A 22367-nucleotide genomic window follows, 5' to 3' on the forward strand; every position below is an offset into this window, starting at 1 on the left:
TTTCCATACTGAGATGTTAGTCATTCATTACTAACTTTGTAAGATCAATGAGAAAATGTGCACATGGAATAAAGACACATGGAATAATATAAAAGAAAAATTACAGATTGTATGTATGCGTAGTCATCACACTAAAGTTTTTTTGATCTAGGCTCCATTTTCTCTAACTTGGAATATTATTTAAAGCAGGTAACTAACTTTAGATTACTTTATTTATAGTTTTCCACTAACGCTATAACAAGTTACCACAAACTTAAGCAATACAAATGTATCACCTTACTGTTCAGAAGACTGAAACGGGTCTCAATGGGCCAAAATCAAGGTCTCAGCAGGGCTGCCTTCCCTTGTATAGGCTCTAAGGGAAAATCTGTTTCCGTGCCTTTTGCAGTTCTAGAGGCCCAGTTCCTCTACCTTTGAAGCCAGCAACCACACATCAAGATCTTATCCTATCACCTCATTCTGACCTTCTCTTTTGTGTTCCTGTTCCACTTTTAAGAAACGTTGGGATTACACTGGGCCCACCAGGATAACCTAGGATAATCTCCCCATCTCAAAGTCCTTAATTTAATCACATCTGCAAAGTCCCTTCGGCCATGTAAGGTAACATCCAGAGGTGGTGGTAATTAGGATGTGAACATCCTTAGGGGGTCTATTATTCTGTCTACTATAGTTACTCACTATGCTGTTAATAAAACAGTCCAGGAACACCTGGGTGGCTCAGTCGGTTAAGTGTCCGACTCTTAATTCCAGCTCAGGTCTTGATCTCAGGGTGTTGAGTTCAAGCCCCACACTGGGTTCCACACTGGACGTGGAGCCTACTTAAGAACAAACAAACAAAAAAACAGTCCTGGGGTGCCTGGGTGGCTCGGCTGGTTAAGCATCCGACTCTTGGTTTCAGCTCAGGTCATGATCTCACAGTTTCATGAGTTAATGCCCCACATTGGGCTTTGTGCTGGCAACATGGAGCTGGCTTGGGATTCTCTCTTTCCCCTCTTTCTGACCCTATCCTGCTTGTGCTGTCTCTGTCTCTCTCAGAATAAAACTTAAAACAAACAAAAAAACAAAGGCCAGATAGTCCTGACATATCCAGTGTATTTATTCAAATGCATTAGAATTAGTTGGCTTTGAAAAGATAGCCAATGTGGGTTGTACCAACTGACAGGAGGAAAGAATCTAACTGGTATGAATAAGCAGCTAGGCATTGCTAAAATATAACTGAAATAAGAGGCTATGAGGTTAGACAGGCAATACCAAAACCTTCAAAAAGTTTATATGCTTTGCTTGTTTAAGAACTTAGATTAGGGGCGCCTGGGTGGCTCAGTTAAGTGTCCGACTTCGACTCAGGTCATGATCCCACGGTTCATGATTTTGAATTCTGTCAGGGCAGAGCTCGTTTCGGATCCTCTGTCCTCCCTCTCTCTGCACCTCCCCAACTCATGCTTGCACTTGCGCGCGCGCTCTCTCTCTCAAAAATAAATAAATATTAAAAAAAAGAAAGAACTTAGACTTCACACTGCGCTGAGCTGGTGAAATGCATGAAGTGAAAAAAGATTTATATATCAGATAGGTAATTCTTATAATGCACAGACTGAATGGAGGGACAAAAAGATCAGAGGCAAAGAATACAGTCTGGAGGTAGTAGTTGTTTAAAACTATGTCCAAAAATTCCTTGGTACAGATCCCTTCAAAAGATGGAACCTAATCTTCCTCCTCTTAAGTGTATGCTGTATTTATTAACTTGCTTCTAACAAACAGAGAGCGGTAGAATTGATGGTATGCAACTTCTGAGACTAGGTCCCAAAGGCATTCTAGCTTTCTCTTTGCTTTCTCTCTAAAAGTGCTTGTTCTGGGAGAAGCCAGTTACCATATCATAAAAATGCTCAAGCAGTCCTATAGAGAGAGCAACATGGTGAGGTAGTGAAGCCTCCTGCCATCAGCAAAGTAAGTGAGCCATTTTGGAATCACATCTTCCCAATCAAGCCTTCAGATGACTACCATCCTGGCTGACATCTTGGTTGCAACCTCATGAGAGACCCTGAGCCAGAACCACTTAGCTAAGACACTTCTGAATTTCTCATCGACAGAAAGTGTGAGATAATAAATATTTATTATTTTGAGCCACTAAGTTTTGAGGTAATTTGTTATACAGCAAAAGTAATAATAATAATAAAGATAACTAATACAACGGTGCCTGGGTGGCTTAGTCAGTTGAGCATCTGGACTCTTGATTTTGGCTCAGGTCATGACCTCCCAGTTTGTGAGACTGAGCCCCATGTCAGGCTCTGTGCTCACAGTGTGGAGCCTACTTGAGATTCTCTCTCTCCCAATCTCTCTGCCCCTCCCTTGCCCACACTCTGTCTCTCAAAATAAATAAACATTAAAAACAAACAAAAAAATACACACACACACACACACACACAGAGGCTCTGAAAATTGATTCGTTGATTGATACTGAGCTAGAACTAAAAATCAACAAAGGAAATAGAAAGAAATGTATGGATTTTGGTCTGCAGGAGCATAATGGGTTAAGGAGAGGGATGAGTTCAGCATGAATCCTACAGTTTCTTGCTTGAATGGAACAGTATTACCACCTAGGTTGACCTGGGTCAAAGGCAGTTGAAGGAGATGGTGGAAGGCCACAATTAGGAGCAGATAAATTAACTCTTGAACATTCTGAACTTGAGATATTGATGAGAGATCTTGATATGGTAGAAATGTACACTGAGCAGTTAAAGGTTGTAACATATATTTAACTAGATATAAGATTTTTGAAAGCTATTCATGCATAGTTGTTAATTAAAACCAAAGATGCAAATAAAATCTCTTAAAGAGAAATTGGAAGTGATAAAAATAGGCTAGTGATCTTTCTCTTACGACATGCTCAGATTTAACACTTCACTCTATTAGTCCAGTTTCTTTCTCCATAAAGACAAGTCTAGATAAGTGATATACCATAATATGTATTTTGTTATAGAACAGTATATTACAGTATATCTAATTGAATATCAAAACATCCAACTGACCAATTCAAACCACAAATCTTCAGCTTTTAATGAGAAGTCATGTCATTCCATTTTCACATAATGGAAAGATATCAACCCCTGAGATTCTATCTGTCTTAATGGTTAGCACAGTGGTTTGCACCTAGTATCCAATTAGTATGTATTGAAACAACTGAAAATAAAAACGTAATAACCTTAATAAGTTAATAATTTCATTTCTAAAATAGTGACTCTAAAACAAATGAATTAAAATTGGAAGAAAATTAGGGAGAAAAATCATTGAAAACAGACTTACCGATCTGTTTGTAAAACATGGATAAGATGTTCCATAGCTTGTATACCTACTTCCAAGCGGTATTTCTGCACAAAAGAAAAATGTTGTTAAAGTAACTAATATCCAACTTAATGAAATTAGTAGGTGATAAAGCATTACAAACCTTAGATAATGATTTGAGAGCACGAACAGCATTTCTTCGGTCATCCAGCAAAGTAGATGAAGCAACTCTGTCACAAAGCTTTTGAATCTGTCATTAAAAAATGAAATAGCATAAACAGAACTTAAAAAAGCAAAAAAGAAACATGAAGTTCCCCCCTAAATTTATACCATCTACTTTCGAAAACAAAAATCAACAAATGGGATGTCATGGGAATTAGGTGCTTTTATAATCTCATTACAGACAAACAGATTTCTCACAGAGACTTGAAAAACAGAAGTGGTGAAAGAAAAGTTAAATGAAATAAGTCATATAAGTTGACGAATTAAGAGAAATCATTAGTATAATCAGAAGTTTGTAAACATGCAGCTTACAACTGTTTGAGCCAAGAGGAAAGCAGGGTTATGGTAGAAGACGGGAACTTATTTAAAAATTTTTTTGAAACAATAATTGTTTATAACTTCACCCTAATATTTCCACTAAGTATTTGAAGAAGAAAAGACGGAATTATATACCAAAAATATTAAGTTTTTGGGTGCCTGGCTGGCTCAGTCAGAAGAGAATGCAACTGTTCATCTCAGGGTCAGGAGTTTGAGCCCCACATTGGGTGTAGAGATTACTTAAATAAATAAATAAAAACTTAAAATTTTAAGTTTTAACTGTGCCTCAAAATCTATAGAGATGAAATGTTTCTATTATAAAAATTTTTAATAAATTTGCAGGTATTAAAGTTCAAGTTGCATTTTAAAATAAGCCTTCCAGGGGTAGCCAGGGTGGTTCAGCTGGTTAAGCATCCAACTCTTGATTTTGGCGTGGGTCATGATCTTACGGTTCTTGATATCACTAAGACTGCAGAGCCTGCTTGGGATTCTCTCTCTCCCTCTCTCTCTGCCCCTCCCCTGCTCATGTTCTGTCTCTGTCTCAAAAATAAATATAAGATTAAAAAAATTTTTTTTTAAAAAGAAGAAAATAAATTATACATTCTTTGGTAGAATATTATGCAGCTACTCAAAACAATTAACTGTACTTATTTATATACAATGATTTAATAAACAGTGGGGAAAAAAGAAAAGCAAGTTGTAAAACTACATGTAAATTATGAGCCCACTGAAGCAAAAGTACTAAACTGTGCATGTAAAATTGCATTAAAAAAAATTGGAAACTTAAAACTATAAAACTTCTAGAAGAGAGCATAAGAGAAAATCCTAGTAGCCTTTAATAAGGCAAAAACTTCTCATACATACTAAGAGCACAATCCATAAAGAAAAACTAAATAAACTGGACCTCATCACTTCTGTTCTTCAAAAGACACTCTCAAGAGAATGAAAAAATAAACCACCAACTGGATGAAAATATTTGAAAATATCTGATAAAGAATAGTTCTTAAAACCATGATACTTGGCTCCTGTTAAGTTCTAACAGTTACTATTTTAATGACTGTTACTAAGATTCTATAAATATTATGTCATATCACTCACACTTTTGTATCCTATGTATCTGAATTAGTGGTGTTTAAATACATACACTGTTTTCCAAATTATGTTCTGCAGACTTCTAGTGTCCCAGAAGATATTAATAGATTTCTTATGATCGCAGAACCAGCAGGAAACACAAGGTTATACAAAATTAAATAGGTTTCTGCACTGCAGGATTTCTAAAAGTCCTTACTATGCTGATTTGCATTTCTTCATACTGCGGACAGAGTATGATAACCAAGCATAGCCTTACTCTTTGATTTTATTCATTCTAACTGCTCACATTTAAAAATTATTTCTACCTTAAACTATATGTACCTTTGTAATAATTACATTGACTTTCCAAAACACAAATAATACAACTTTCTCTTCATTAATACAACTTTCTCTTTATTAAATAACTGATTGACTTTTTCTACCACAATTTGTTTTTTACCATTAGAAAAACTACATAACTATCTCTTGAAAACATGAAGCTTGCTACTTTCTTTCAGCTTAAAGAATTTCTTAGTCCAAAAATAGTTTTCCTAAGTATGACTATAATTTCCTTTACTTGGGTCTTGTACATCTTTTGTTAATTTTTTCTAGGTCATTTATAACTGATACTAGGAATTGAAATCATTTATAGGCATTTTCTGCTTTTTACGAGCCCAGACCTTAGCACCAGTCCTAGACCTCGGATTCCCAACTCTCATGGAGTACTGAGTTCTAGTACCATGCAGGGCTTGAACTCAAGCTTCAGCCTCAGAATCCTCTATAGTTAGTATATAGAAAGCCCCGTGTCAAAATATGACCTTCTGTGTCTAGAAACTCTTCAATTATTTGTTGAATGTGAACACTTGAAGGCTACTTGATATTGAAGGAGAAACTCAGCTTTAGGAATTTTGGAGATGATCATAATCCTAGAGTTTGGGGGTTTGCTTTGTTTTTATTTTCCGTCTTTTATTTTGTGCTCTAAATATGCTAATATTTGAGTGTTGTCAATTTTTTTTTACAAAGCTTTGAGATATACACAAAGATAATCTCAGTTGTTATGAAGATAAATACAACCTAAAATAGCAATGAGGTTATTTTTACCTATCAGACTCACTAAGATTAAAATTAAAATAATAGTACCAAATATTCTATGATATCATTTCTATAAAATAAAAAAACAAGTAACATTAATCTGTGTTAGCAGAAGTCAGGATAGTGGTTACTTATGGAGAGAGGCAGTGACTGGGAATACAAAGGGGACTTTTTGGGTCTTGATAATGTTCTGTTCCTTGATCTGGGTGCTGGTTACATAGGTGTGTTCAGGTTGTGAGGTTTACATATTTGACATGCATACTTTTCTACATACTTTAATACATTTAATAAAATGATTTTTAATTATTTTTAAAATATTTTATTTTTAAGCAATCTCCACACCCAACAGGGGGTTCGAACTCACAACCTTGAGATCAAGAGTTGCACACTCTACCGACTAAGTTCGCCAGGCACCGCAATAAATTTTTTAAAATAGAAATATCTAGGATAGGCAAAGATATATTAATTAACTTGCTTATATTCTACCAAAGGGAAACTAACCTAAAAAAGTGGCAATTTGGCAAAAACAATTACAACCTAAAATATTCATACCCTTTTTTTAGCCAGGCATTCCTACTTCTAGGAATTTACTCTTTAAAAACACCCCCACAGTTACATAACGTTTTATACTAGGATGTTTTTTGTAGCAATACTTTTAATAGCTAAAAAGGAAATCCAGTTCCCGCCACATAAGAATATAACAAGAAGTCTGCAACTGGCACTCCAGAACTCAGACTTCCAGCCTTCACAACTTTGAGCAATAAATTTCTGTTAATTGAAAAAAAAAAAAAAAGGTGGAGGGGAATCTAAAGGTTCATCTATCAATCAGAGAGTAATTAACATATGGTACACAGAAACTATGCAGTTGATCAAATGAATGAATCAGAGCCATTTTTTTTAATAGAAAAAAAGTGGACAAAAATTATAAGCAGTATGTTTGGCATTAGTTCATTTTGGTTTAATATGATACTATTAATAAACAATGTGAATATGTATAGAAAATATTAAGACAATGTACCATATTGCCATTTGGTAGGTTGCTGGAAATGTTCATTTTTTACATTATTTCTCATGTTTGAATTTTGATAAAATAGGAATTACCTTTATAAACAAAAAAGAGCAATAATGGAGTAAAGCAAAATGGTTTATGTTTTATTGGAATTTCTAGGATATTTTCATGACTGAACACATCTTTTCAAATGCTATCTTCACTCTGATCAAAATAATATGAAATCAGAGGTGCCTGAGTGGCTCAGTCGGTAAAGCATATGCCTCTTGATTTCAGCTCAGGTCATGATCTTGTGGTCGTGAGATCAAGCCCCTGCACTGGGCTCAGCACTGACTGTGGAGCCTGCTTGGGATTCTCTCTCTCTCCCTGCCCCTCCCCTGCTCATGCCCTCTCTAATAGACTTAAAAAATTAATAGTATGAAATAAGCTCTTAATTGATAAAAAAAAATAAACTACCATAATAAAAATATCCTCAATTGGCCCCCTGTTGCTTATAAAGTCCAAATTTTTTTAACTAGAATGCAGTCATTGCGCAGTTAATATACACACACTGAGGACACATGTATTTGTTCTTGTACTAACCAAAATAAGATATGGTCTCTAACCACAAGGAACTTGCACAGGAAGACAGTCACATAAATATAGAATAATAACAAATTAAAGGTATATAAGTAAGTGCTGAGTAAAGCTGGGGCACAAAAGAAAACAGTCAATTCTATGTGAAAGTGAAACTGCTACAGACTGAATGTTTATGTCCTCCCCCCACCCCTCCCCGGGCCGCCACCCCCAATGCAAATTTAGAAATCCTAACCCCTAATGTGATGGTATGAGGAGATGGGGCTTTGGGGAAGTGATTAGGGAATGAAGATAGAGTCCTCATGAATGGAATTAGTGCCCTTATAAAAGAGACTCCAGAAAGCTCCGTCTCCCTTCCTGCCAAGTAGGACACAGTGAGTAGATATATGGAGGAACCAGAATGCAGGCCCTCAGCAGACACAGAATCTACTAGTCCCTTGATTTTGGACCTCCCACATTCCAGAACTGTGAGAAATAAATGCGTGTTGTTTAAGCCACACCCAGATTATATTTCTGTTGTAGCAGCCCAAATAGATTAAGACAGATACTGTTTAAGAATGGTATATTTAACTCAGGCAACACCAGATGTTGGCAAAGATGCAGAGAAAGAGGATCTCTTTTGCACTGTTGGTGGGAATGCAAACTGGTGCAGCCACTCTGGAAAGCAGTATGGAGGTTCCTCAAAAAATTAAAACTAGAACTACCCTACGACCTAGCAATTGCACTACTAGGTATTTATCCAAGGGATACAGGTATGCTGTTTCAAAGGGACACATGCACCCCAATGTTTATAGCAGCACTATCAACAATAGCCAAAGTATGGAAAGAACCCAAATGTCCATCGATGGATGAATGGATAAAAAAGATGTGGGATATATATATATATATGTATATATATATATATATATATATATATATATATATACACACACACACACACACACACACACACACACACACACACACAACGGAGTATTACTGGGAATGCAAGCTGGTGCAGCCACTCTGGAAAACAGTATGGAGGTTCCTCAAAAAACTAAAAATAGAACCATCCTATGATCTAGCAATTGCACTACTAGACATTTATCCATGGGATACAGGTGTGCTGTTTCGAAGGGACACATGCACCACAGAAAGAGCCCACATGTCCATCGATGGATGAATGGATAAAGAAGATGTGGTGTATACATATACAATGGAGTATTACTCCAATTACTCCAATCAAAAAGAATGAAATCTTGCCTGTTGCAACTACGTGGATGGAACTGGAGGGTATTATGCTAAGTGGAATTAGTCAGAGAAAGACGAAAATCATATGACTTCACTCATATGAGGACTTTAAGAGACAAAACAGATGAACATAAGGGAAGGGAAATGAAAATAATATAAAAACAGGGAGGGGGACAAAACAGAAGAGACTCATAAATATGGAGAACAAACTGAGGGTTACTAGAGGGGTTGTGGGAGGGGAGATAGGCTAAATGGGTAAGGGGCACTAAGGAATCTACCCCTTAGAGGCACCTGGGTGGCTCAATTGGTTAAGCATCTGACTCTTGGCTTTGCTCAGGTCATGATCTCATGGCTTGCGAGACGGAGCCCCAAGTCAGGCTTTGCACTGACAGCACAGAGCTTGATTGAGATTCTCTCTCCCTCTCTCTGTCCCATCCCTACTTGCATGCGCTCTCCCTTTCTCTCTCTCTCTCAAAATAAATGAACATGTATCCTGTTATCAAGATGCTTTTATAGCCTCAGTACAGTGTAGTTAGTATGCTAACTACCTTGGACGTAAATTAATAAAATAAAAATAAAATAAAATAAAAATTTTAATAGAAAAAAAAAAGAATGGTATAATTAAGGATGCCATTCTTGAGTCAAGAATTAAAGGATAAGTAAGTAGTTCAGGGGTGCCTGTGTGGCTCAGTTGGTTAAACATCTGACTTCAGCTCAGGTCATGATCTTGAGGTTCATGGGGTCAGGTCCCATGACAGGCTCTGCACTGATGGCCTGGAGCCTGCTGTGGATTCTGTGTCTCCCTCTCTCTGTGCCCCTCCCCCACTTGCCCCTCCACCCCCCAAATAAACATTACAAAAAAAAAAAGGATAAGTAGTTCATCAGACAATATGAAGGAATTTCAGGCACTGAAAATTATTTCCTTGTAATTGTTTGCACATATTTTAATGTATAAAAGAGCATTTCATATTCACAATAAAATTGGTCTAGGCAGTTCTTTCTGCCCATGGGTCCTGTCCCCATTGTATAATAAAAACACCCCCCAAAATTGGTCTAATTTGAGTTTTTAAATTGTATACATCTATGAACCAAAAAACGTACTTTTCATATCTCTCTCTCTCTCTCTCTCACACACACACACACACACACACACACACACACACACACACACACACTTGTTCTAGTAAAATAATACACCAAAGGAGACTTTCTAAAATTAGAAAATTTCCCCTTTTACAATAATTTGTATCTCTGGGAATGATGGCTGATCTAAAATAACATGAGAAAAATAAGAATATATAAGATTAAAATGTTAGCTAAAAACATATTTCTTTTCTAGTAAGTTCAAAGTATCTGCTTCAATAAACTGATTAATGAGCAAATCACTATTTTTAGTTGAAAAATGTACCTTTTCAAATATTAAAATTAATCACTATTATACTTATAGAAATAAAATCCATTCTTTCTTGAGTTTGGGTAAATAATCTATCAAGACTATTTTTTTTAATGTTTGTTTATTTTTGAGAGAAAGAGAGACAGAGTGTGAGCAGGGGAGGGGCAGAGAGAGACAGAGAGGGAGACACAGTGTGAAGTAGGCTCCAGGCTCCGAGCTGTCAGCTCAGAGCCCAACACAGGGCTCAAACTCACGAACTGCGAGATCACGACCTGAGATGAAGTCAGACACTTAACCGACTGAGCCACCCAGGCGCCCCTCTATCAAGACTATTTTTAACAATATAAGCATGCTTCTGACTGATTAAACCTGGATTTTTATAGCAAGTACATATTCTTCCAAATTGGGGATTTTAATCAGAACTTTCTCTCTAGCAACTTAAAGATGAACTCAAAGCAGTCAACCATAGTGCAAGCCAATGAGAATCAACGTGAATATAAGAACAACTTATTTAGAAGCATTAGACTGAGTTACTTCCGATACCTTCTGTCAGGGACCAAACTGGTCTTTTCATTTTAGCTTTTTCTGATAGTAATCTAAAATTAATTACCAGCTTCTCTGTCTTCTTAAACAACACACATAATTATAAGCTTTCTTAGCACTTAAACCTAAGTCCTCTCCAAGATATACGTAAGACCAACATCTTAGGTTTTAAATAAAGTAATGAACATAAAAGGTTTTGCCTGGTACCTGGCACCTACAAATATTCAATAAATATTATTAACAAACTTTATTGTTACCAAGCTTATGACTTTTTTTGTATTCTTCTATCCTATCAGGCTTTTGGCTGTCACTTCCATCATATATGTTTTTAATAGACCATTCAATTTTGCAGATTTTAATTTGCAACTAAGTGAGAAATTTGATAATTAAGTTAGATACTAGTACAATTTTTCTTAAAAAATTTTTTTATATGTTCATTTATTTTTGAGAGAGACAGAGAGACAGAGAGCCAATGGAGGGGGCAGAAAGAGGGGGAGACACAGAATCCAAAGCAAGCTGCAGGCTCTGAGCTGCCAGCACAGAGCCTGACGCGGGGCTCGAACCCACCAACCAGGAGATCATGACCTGAGTCGAAGTCGGACACTTAACCGATCAAGCCACTCAGGTGCCCAAATACAATTTTTCTATAACAAAAAATCATTCAGGCTTAAGATCAAGATTGAGTACACGGACCTTGCAACTTCCACTTTTGCTATAGGAAAGCCTATTACCGCCTGATAATATTTCAGATGGTTGAAGTTTCCGAATAAGTGATCTCTCTATAATAAAGTGCTACATTGCTACTCCTCTTTACCGACCACTGAAACCAAATGAAAGGAAAATATATGTGTTCCAAACCTTACAAAGATTTAGCCATGTTTTAGGTCAAACACTGTCTATATTTTTCAGTTGATAGTTACGAAGCAAAAATTTTGTAGCACAAGAATGTTTAAGTTATATTCAGAAATTGTAGATCTCACAGACCATTATGCCATTTATTCCTTACTTGAAAAACCAATTCAATGCAGCATAACTGCCTCACTTTCCATTTCCTCCTTTCAGTTATTAGAATCCTCTGTGTTTTAGCTGGGCACATAGATGTCTATCTACATAGACTACTTTCTAAGTCTTCCTTGCATCCAGGCATCGACGGTGACTATATTCTGGCCCATGCATTCTTAGTACCTATTTTACAGAAGAAACTAAGGCTCAGAAACAAAACAATACATCTCAAAATACACTGGCAGTTTGGTGGCACAGTCCAGATTCTTTCTACCCAAGCTGTAGATGTCTCACTCCAAAGCCCACCCTCTCATAGCTTATACTGCATCCTATGCAGAAAAATGTGAATCTGAGTTACTATTGCAAACTACATGGACTGCAGGACTTTATAGGGGGAGACTGAAATACAGTTTCTATGAATAGGTTTTACTTGCACTATAGCTCACTAAAGGACCCTGAGAAGCCTTCGACTTAACTGGTCAGCCAGGGTTGTCCCTTGTTCTAAGGGAGTTTGAGCTTTACTCTTTACTTTGGGAAAGCTATAATCAGAAGCTGGGGGGGGGGGGGGGGGGGGAAGGCAGCAGCTACCAAGTTAAAAAAAAAAAATCAGTACCGTATAAGTACTTCAGAAAAACTACAAAAATTAATATACTCACTCTTTCAGAATTAACCTGGCTGAGATAAGGACAAACTGGAGTGGAAAAAGAGAGAGAGAAAAAAAAATATGTCAGCTCATTATAATAGACAAGGAATAAGGTTAAGAAAAAAACGTATTAGGGTGGTGGTAATGGGCCAAGGGCTGAAGGGATAAACAAGGCAAAAGAATAATTGAAAGAACTGAATTTAAGAGGCTGGGGGCTCTAAAGAATAAAATGTCTGGGACAACCACTGTTTGGGATTCAACTTCTACAGCTTTTCCTTAAACAAACACATGGTCAAATATTGTTTTTTAAAAGATACAATTAAAAAATCAAAAAAGCAGCAGTGATTAAAGCTAGCTGAAGTTTGAAATCATGAACCAGCAATCATTCTTCTATATCTCAGCAAACACTCTGGGTTTTGGCAAGGATAAAGGTCAAAGGAGCAATATATCTGAAGAATTCAGTACCATAATCCTAAGTGGTGGTTCATCCATTCATTCAACAAATATCAGAGTGCTGCTACCCCCATGGGGGCTGTGATCAGTGCAACCAGAAAGCAGTGGTCTGTGACAAGGTAAGTTCTGAAACTGGGACCACACATTTAGAAACTTCTACAACTGGATAACTGTACGGCTATATAAAAAAAAATAGGGCTTAACATTTTTACGTACACGAGTGTGTCTATGTGTACTGTCACTCCATCTTCCCAGCAACTCATTTTTATTGTATTTTATAAAGGTGTTGGTCTGTGATTAATTGGAAATTAAAAAAATAAAACTAAAGCAACTGGTCTTTCACCACAGACAGTTAGAGAAATATTAGTAAAGTGCTTAACATTTTGCAAAGCACTGCAAAATTTTATTCTGGGGGAACAGCAGTGAGCCACTGTAGAAGGTACCTATTCTAATGAAATGATAATGGCAAGGAGACCACAAATTAAAAATAATTAAGAAAAAGAGAGAAAGTGATAAGTATGACAAGGGGAATAATTAGGGAAATGAGATAGTGATTAGGTGGAGAGTGCGACTTTACATAGCCTAGTTGGTCAGAGGGCCCCAAGTTAAGCACTGGTTTGGATATAGCCAGAAGTGTGGGTAATGAGTAACAACAACAAAGCAGGTGGAAAAGTAGGGAAGCAGAGTGAATGAGCATATTACCATAAGGAAAAAGGCAGTGTTTTAAAGGATAAATGTATTCAGTGTCCCAAATGGGATCCTGAGGTGAGAGACTTTGTTACTAGCAACTCACTCACTATCTCAGAAACCAAACAAGGAAGCCAACTTGTTTAAAGCAAAAGTCATAAGGGGTGCCTGGGTGGCTCAGTTGGTTGAGCATCCAACTCTTGGTTTCGGCTCAGGCCATGATCTCACAGTACGTGAGTTCAAACCCCACATCAGGCTCAGTGCAGACAGTGCAGAGCCTGCTTGGGATTCTCTCTCTCTCTCTCTCTCTCTCTCTCTCTCTGCCCCAACATTGTGCGCTCTCTCTCTCTCTCTCTCTCTGTCTCAAAATAAATAAATCTAAAAAAATTTTAAAGCAAAATTCATAATTATACTGGGTATTTAAAGTCACAAACTCTTGGGGCACCTGGGTGGCGCAGTCGGTTAAGCGTCCGACTTCAGCCAGGTCACGCTCTCGCGGTCAGTGAGTTCGAGCCCCGCGTCGGGCTCTGGGCTGATGGCTCGGAGCCTCGAGCCTGTTTCCGATTCTGTGTCTCCCTCTCTCTCTGCCCCTCCCCCGTTCATGCTCTGTCTCTCTCTGTCCCAAAAATAAATAAACGTTGAAAAAAAAAAATTAAAAAAAAAAAGTCACAAACTCTTGTCTGAATCTTCAACACTCTCATCGACATGATGGGAGAGTTGGAAAGGGAGTGAAAGGTTTAAATCCCACATATTTTAATACCATTTTCTCCTTAATTAACATTTTGCTGCCATTATTGATCTAATACAGAAGAAGGTAATCAAGTCTACTTTGTTAAAAAGTCAGGAATGTTTATACCTAGACTTTTTACCAAAATAGTCATTATCTCAGTAGACTATAAAGCACAACATTTCAGATAACCATTCTGTACCCTTGAAACAAGTAACCTTCCCAGAATTTCACTGCCTGAATAAAGAGAAATATAAATACAGACAAGACATGTAAGGTTACAGAACGGAAAACTGGTAACAAGAAAAGAAGATACTTCAGCCTATTTGCCTGAAACAAAGAAATTTGTAAATATTTTTTATTTTATTTATTTTTTACTTTTTTTTCATCTTAGTTTATTTTTGAGAGAGAGACAGACTGTGAGCGGGGGAGGAACAGAGAGAGAGGGAGACACAGAATCAGAAGCAGGCTCCAGGCTCTGAGCTGTCAGCACAGAGCCCAACACAAGGCTCGAACTCATGAACTGTGAGATCATGACCTGAGCTGAAGTCGGCCGCTTAACTGAGTGAGCCACCCAGGCGCCCCTGTAAATATTTTTTAAACTCTATGGGAATCTATGTTTACTGATTAGTGAATAGAAAAAATTCTAGTACCTACTATTAAATTTTCTAATATATATATTTTTAATGTTTATTTCTGAGAGAGTGCAAGTGGCGGAGGGGCAGAGAGAGGGGGGGGTACAGGGGATCCAAAATGGGTTCTGTGCTGACAGCAATGAGCCTGATGAGGGGCTCAAACTCACGAACCACGAGATCATGACCTGACTCAAAGTTGGATGCTCAACCAACTGAGCCACCCAGGTGCCTCATCTACTATTAAATTTTTAATTAACTCTGCCACTCTTTTTTTTTTTTTGGTTTATTTATTTTGAGAAAGAAAGCTATAACAATGGAGGGGAAGAGAGAGAGGGAGAGAGAGAATCCCAAGCAGGCTCTGCACTGTCAGCACAAGCATAATGCAGGGTTCGAACTCATGAACCATGAGATCATGACCTGAGTTGAAGTCAAGAGCCAGATGCTTAACTGAGTCACCAGGTGCCCCATATGCCACTCTTATAAAAAAAAAAAAAACTCATTTGTATCATAAACATATTGGTAACTGCAAAGAAAATATTCTGGAAGGATGTATGCCAAACTTCATTAGCAATTACCCTTGGCAATGGGAGATGAGATTGTGACAGGAAGAAGAAAGGGGCAATTTTAGACTACATAGTGATATGAATTATTTACAATAAGCATGTTTTCACTATTGCTTCAATAACTAACCAGAAAAATTTAAAGGAATTTCCAGAATTTATTAGACCTTGCTTTTATTCTCTTATGTGCTCTAACATAGCACCTGACTGACTCACTGTTTATCTACTTTCTGAATACAGTTGATTCTTGTTAGCCACAGTAGTTATGTTCTGTAAGTGACCACAGACAATGAATTAGCAGATACTGAACCTTTGCATCTAAGAGAAATACAGTGCTAGGTTCCTGTGAGCCTGTGGTCACATTTTCCCCAATCAATCCAATACATAACCTTGTTTTATGTGTATTTCTTTAAAGATATCTTTTTCAATACATGTCCTTGATTCATTAACACTGAACTCACAGTCACCGGCACTATTACTCATGCCTGAAGGAAGCTTTTATAACACACATATTTTCTCTGTGAAAACACCACAGCCTTTTTGTGCTTTAGGAACACTAGACAGCACTTTAGCACTACATGTGGGGTCATTTTTAACAGCAAAATCACCAACAAGAAGCACAAAAATGAAAAAAACATGACACTAAATAGGCTGTGAAAAGGACACTGGTTTAATATGAGAGTTGAAACAAGAAGGCAGAGTATCTCCTTGTTTGACCTCAACTGGGGACACACAGATCAGGTGACTCAAATTTTTCACTACCCTGCACATGTCCACAAACAACCTGCAAGGACTAGATGTACTGATTTTGGAGTTACAAAGAAATCTTAGCATAGATGAATTTGCAAATATGGAATAGATGAATAACAAGGATTGACTGTACCTTAAATATAACCTAAGTCAGGTTCATCATCTGCAAGATGGAAGAATAAAGGATAAACTCTAAGGCTACTTAATACTCAACACTTAGAATAAGTTAAAAATACTCAGGGCGCCTGGGTGACTCAGGTTGGTTAAGCGTCTGACTTTGGCTCGAGTCATGAGCTTACTGTTTGTGAGTTCGAGCCCTGCGTCAGGCTCTGTGCTGACCGCTCAGAGCCTAGAGCCTGCTTCAGATTCTGTATTTCCCTCTCTCTGCCCCTCTCCTGCTCGCACTCTGTGTCTCTCTCTCTCAAAAATAAAAAGAAACATTGAAAAAAATAAAAATAAAAGAGTAAGTTAAAAATACTTAACCTTTCATAGTAAGTAATAACATATTTGTTTTGTATACTATCTGAAAGATCTATTTGGCCTACACAGTATTTAAGGTAAGTTTTAAGCCAGTATCTAAAAATTGAAAGATTTTATATAGAAATCCATATTTCTACCTTTTCTGGAGGAAAATCAGCCTGATAGCTAATGATAGCTAATACTGTATTTCACACAATCTAAGAAGCCATCAATTATAAGATCCACCATTTTTGAAAGTAATCTCTATGCTCAATGTGGGGCTCGAACTTATGACCCCCCAGATCAAGAGTTGCATATTCTAGCAACTGGGCCACAAGATCCACCATTTTTTAATGTAACACCAAGCAAAGAGAAATATTGCCAATTATAATTACATGATGCAAGGTGATTTCAGAGATGTTTGCATGCTAATGTGCATCTCAGAATTGTTATCATATGGCAATGTACAGCATTTAGTATGTGCCAGTCTTTGCTAAAGATCTATGTATTTAAAACTCATTTAATCTACATAAAAACGCTATACAATAGGCACTATTATTATCCACACTTTAGAGATGAGGAAACTGAGGTACGGTGGGTAAATCCAAGTTCAGAAAACTAGTAAGGAGTTGGACGGGATTCAAAGTGAAGCAGTTTGAGTGCTTAACTGTTACATTAAATTGGCTCTCTGAGCCTGCATTTCTGGAGGCACCAACTGGCTGGGGTTGAGCACTATCTATGCTCTCAAGTCAGGATACACAGGCTCCAGTTTCAGCCAGACCTCTGCTCTCCTTTAACCTGACCTGCTGGAATGAACAGTGATGTTACCCAACTGACACTATTGGGATTTGAGTTTGTGACTCTTGCATTAAACAACAGAATACTATATATTAACAAAAAACAGTTCTAAAAAAAAAATATATATATATACATGTATATATATATGTACGTATACACATATGTATATGTACATATATATGTATAGATATGTTTGTTTATATATATGTATATATGTATACGTACATATATATATATGTGTATACATATATATACACATGTATATACGTGTATATACATATATATACACATATTGGATGTATATTGGATAAAATTTAACCCAGAGTTAGTTTTATTTAGAAAGACCGGAAAGGGGTAATAAGGAAAAACTCAAAAGACAATAGTTCTTCAATTTATATTATGCTAAGTATTAGGTGCTCTGAGTGATAAATACAGTGATGAACTAGACATGTATCCTGGCGCCTGGGTGACTCAATTGGTTAAGCATCTGACTCTTGGCTTTGCTCAGGTCATGATCTCATGGCTCACGAGACGGAGCCCCAAGTCAGGCTTTGCACTGACAGCACAGAGCTTGATTGAGATTCTCTCTCCCTCTCTCTGTCCCGTCCCTGCTTGCATGCGCTCTCCCTTTCTCTCTCTCTCTCAAAATAAATGGACATGTATCCTGTTATCAAGATGCTTTTATAGCCTCAGTATAGTGTAGTTAACAAAGTAACTGGAAATCTGGTATTTTAAATAATTCTAATAAAGTAGCTTTATGTTTTAACATGCAAAGATCTCTAAGACCTATCAACCAATTAAAAATGTAAGCTGCAAAACACTATAAATGGTATATCATTTATGAAAAAAAGGATAAATATGATCATACAATATATAATTTTATACTGTATAAATGTATAACTATTCATAAAACTCTGGAAGGATTTATATCACATTAAGAATCATGGTTATTTCTGGAAAGAGTACGGAAATTGGAGATGGTAGTCAAGCAGGCCTTAAACTTTACTAGTATTGTTTGCCATTTTGTGTAATAAAAAATTAAAAAGCTAATGAAAAAGAGAGTATGCGTAAGATAATGTAACTCATGCAGGTGATTATGTATCAGAACTCTTCATCATTTTTAGTAATTGTCAACTGAGATTCACAATTCCACTTACCAAGACAAAACTGAAAAGGGCAAATAATCCCACTAACAATTGGTAAATTGAGCATAATCAGAATGATAACCTAATAATCTGAATTTAATATTTGTTTACTTTGCTAACCAATAGTGCCATTTACTTTTATTCAGAGATAAACAAAGGAGACCAAAAAAGCAGCAATGTGATGGGAGTGACTAGGAAAGAAGAAAGTGAGATGAGAAACGTGAAAATGAAAAGCCACTGAAAAGTAAAAGGGGAAAAAGGCAAGTGGCATAAAACTAGCATGCTAGGGTGCCTGGATGGCTCAGACGGATAAGCATCTGATTCCTGATTTCAGCTCAGGTCATGATCTCACATTTCACAAGATGGAGCCCCCTGTTGGGCTCTGTACTGATAGCTCAAGCCTGATTAGGATTCTCTCTCTCCCTCTCTCTCTCTGCCCCTCCCCGACTTGTGCACAATGGTGTGTAGTATGCTCTCTCTCAAAATAAATAAACTTGAAAAAAAAAACCCAGCATGCTGAAAGTACAATTTAAAGACAATGCCATAATGCAGTTTGCAGTATTTTCTGACAATTCCTAAGAGAAATCCATATATTTTTTTAGTATTCAGTAACTATTCAACTGACATACAAATATGAAGGACAGGAATGCCAATTTAAAAAATCTAATTCAGGGGCGCCTGGGTGGCGCAATCGGTTAAGCGTCCGACTTCAGCCAGGTCACGATCTCGCGGTCCGTGAGTTCGAGCCCCGCGTCAGGCTCTGGGCTGATGGCTCAGAGCCTGGAGCCTGTTTCCGATTCTGTGTCTCCCTCTCTCTCTGCCCCTCCCCCGTTCATGCTCTGTCTCTCTCTGTCCCAAAAATAAATAAACGTTGAAAAAAAAAAATTTTTTTTTTAAATAAAAAAAAAAAATAAAAAATCTAATTCAGGGAAGCACAGATAGCTCAGTCAGTTAAGTGTCTGACTTTGCCTCAGGTCATGATCTCATGGTTCTGGCTGCGCGTCAGGCTCGCTGCTGTCAGTGCGGAGCCCCCTTAGGATCCTCTGTCCCCTCTCTTTCTGCCCATCCCCAGCTTGTGCTCTCTCTCTCTCAAAAATAAACATTAAAAAAAATAATAATAGGGGCGCCTGGGTGGCTCAGTCGGTTGAGCGGCCGACTTTGGCTCAGGTCACGATCTCGTGGTCCGTGAGTTCGAGCCCCGCATCGGGCTCTGTGCTGATGGCTCAGAGCCTGGAGCCTGTTTCAGATTCTGTGTCTCCCTCTCTCTGACCCTCCCCCGTTCATGCTCTGTCTCTCTCTGTCTCAAAAATAAATAAACATTAAAAAAATTTAAAAAATAATAACAATAATAATAATAAAATAAAAAATCTCATTCAACCAGTTATTCAATAAATATTTATCAAACATCTAATACCAACTTATTTGATCATATAACTGCCTCCAAGAAGTTTAAAACGTAGTTATAGCTTCCCTGGAGAGAACTTCCCTAACCATGACTATTTACTGCAGGACTAAAATAATTCATGTTAACCAATAATCAATTCATTTACAGTGTTTTAATCAAACAAACAAACAAAAAATCCTAGTGTTTCGGGGCGCCTGGCTGGCTCAGTTGGTTAAGCGTCCTACTTCAGCTCAGGTCATGATCTCGTGGTTCACAAGTTCAAGCCCAGTGTTGGGCTCTGTGCTGACAGCTCAGAGCCTGGAGCCTGCTTCGGATTCTGTGTCTCCCTCTCTCTGACCCTCCCCCTCTCACACTCTGTGTCTTTCTCTCTCTCAAAAATAAAGAATTTTAAAAATTAAAAAAAATTAGTGTTTCAGAGCACAAAAAGAACCAGAAATTTATTTTAAATATTTTTTATTGTTTATTTATTTTTTGAGAGAGAGAGAGAGGGAGAAAGAGAGAAAGAGTGTAAGCAGGGGAGGGACAGAGAGAGCAGGAGGAGACACAGAATCCGAAGCAGGCTTCAGGATCTGAGCTGTCAGCACAGAGCCCGATACAGGGCTTGAACTCACAAACCATGAGATCATGACCTGAGCTGAAGTTGGATGCTCAACCGACTGAGCCACCCAAGTGCCCCAAGAACCGGAAATTTATTTTAAATTGAACTCTACAACTAAGAGGTTTTATGAAGGAAAAAAAAAAAAAAAAAAGCAAAGGTCAGTCCTATCTTCAGATGACCTAAATTATTATGATCTAAAAAAGGATGTGGGAACATTACAAAGTCAAACACCAGTCTCTTTGCAAATAAATCCAATGAATCTAATACAATCAATTTCCATTACAATTACCAGTAAGTCAGCCAAGCTAATATACTGCTTCATTTATTCTCCATGTTTTCTGTAAGAAAAGAACAATGCTTTCCAAAAGAACATTTTTTCCAAGCAAGGCACCATTATGAAACTTGTCTACCAATTAACCTATCACAAATGTTAGCATCTCAAAGTCCTAACATCACCAGCTTTCAAATTAAAGGTAATTTTTATACAAAAATGTTTATAGCATTTCTGCCTGAGGTGTAAAAATATAAGCAGGCTTTTTCTAGGATATCCACAACAGACAAAAAAAACCAATGCAGTATAAATAAAATGTGAATACATAAAGAGAGCAAAATGGTATTTGTTATCAGCAAATTTACATAAGAAAATTTTAAATTCTCTCCTAAACGATAATCAGATTCAAGAGTGATTACAATTAGTTCTCAAACCACAAAGCACCAGGACTTATTTTATCTTTTATTTATTTATTAATGTCTGTTTATTTTTGAGAGAGAAAGAGAGAGAGAGAGAGATAGCATGAGCCGGGAAGGGGCAGAGAGAGAGAGGGAGACACAGAATCTGAAGCAGGATCCAGGTTCTCAGCTGTCAGCACTGAGCCAACGTGGGGCTCGAACCCATGAATCAGGAGATCATGACCTGAGCCAAAGTCCGATGCTTTAACTGACTAAGCTACCCAGGCACCCCAATCTTTTAGGTATTTAAATTGGCAACACTTCATGAGCTGCATAAAACTGACAATAGTAAAAGACTTAAAAAAATTTTTTTTTGGTTAATGTCTACTTTTCAGAGAAAGGGACAGAGTGCGAGTGGGGGAGGGGCAGAGAGGGAGGGAGACAGAATCTGAAGCAGGCTCCAGGCTCTGAGCTGTCAGCACACAGTCCGACGCAGGGCTCGAACCCATGAACCGTGAGATCATGACCTGAGCCGAAGTCAGATACTTAACCGACTGAGCCACCTAGGCACCCCTTAAAATGCAGTATTCTTTTTAAAAATATATCCTCTAGGACAAGTTTTCCCAAAGTATGTTCTTCAGAACACTCAGATCTATAAGGTTTCCAGAGGAAAAAAGGATCTGGTCTAATAAAATTCATAAACGCAACTTACTTTATATCTACATGTTGAATATATTTGAAAACTGCTTATTAATAAACCTTGCATAAATATTAGGCTTTTTGTTTTGTTTCTGATCATCACCCAACATACTTCTTGATAACAAATTTAAGTACATCTACTCATGGTTTTTGAAACATACCTTGCTACTGGTAGGGTGTGTAATATTTAAACAATTCTAGTTTTTTTTTTAATTTCCCTTAATAATCTACATAATAACCTTTAAAAAAATCCATATAGTTTTCAACAGACACTACTTAAAAAGAATATGAGACATCTTTGGTTGGATAGAAGTGATCAAAACACAAATCATTATTATGGTTTTCTTTGACATTGTTATTGCAAGAGAACCAAGAGAGAAAACACGTATCAGTGATGACACTGACCT

At 37.3% G+C, this 22367-nt stretch overlaps 1 protein-coding gene across 4 annotated transcripts in view; it reads right to left on the minus strand.

Annotated features, from left to right (window-relative positions):
- The window catches only part of USO1 (USO1 vesicle transport factor), a 97072-nt gene that overhangs the window by 68529 nt on the left and 6176 nt on the right, over positions 1–22367 (minus strand). For 2 of the 4 annotated variants that reach the window (XM_045473725.1, XM_045473726.1), the window contains exons 2-4: positions 12389–12423; positions 3440–3526; positions 3298–3362 (exon numbers count right to left, since the gene is read on the minus strand). In XM_045473725.1, the coding sequence (XP_045329681.1) occupies positions 3298–3332 (35 nt within the window). In that variant the 5' untranslated portion in view covers positions 3333–3362; positions 3440–3526; positions 12389–12423. The remainder of the gene's footprint in view (positions 1–3297; positions 3363–3439; positions 3527–12388; positions 12424–22367) is intronic. The other 2 variants (XM_045473724.1, XM_045473723.1) reach the window with 1 other exon arrangement.

Source organism: Leopardus geoffroyi, chromosome B1 (assembly GCF_018350155.1).
Source record: "Leopardus geoffroyi isolate Oge1 chromosome B1, O.geoffroyi_Oge1_pat1.0, whole genome shotgun sequence".
Lineage (NCBI taxonomy): Eukaryota > Metazoa > Chordata > Mammalia > Carnivora > Felidae > Leopardus > Leopardus geoffroyi.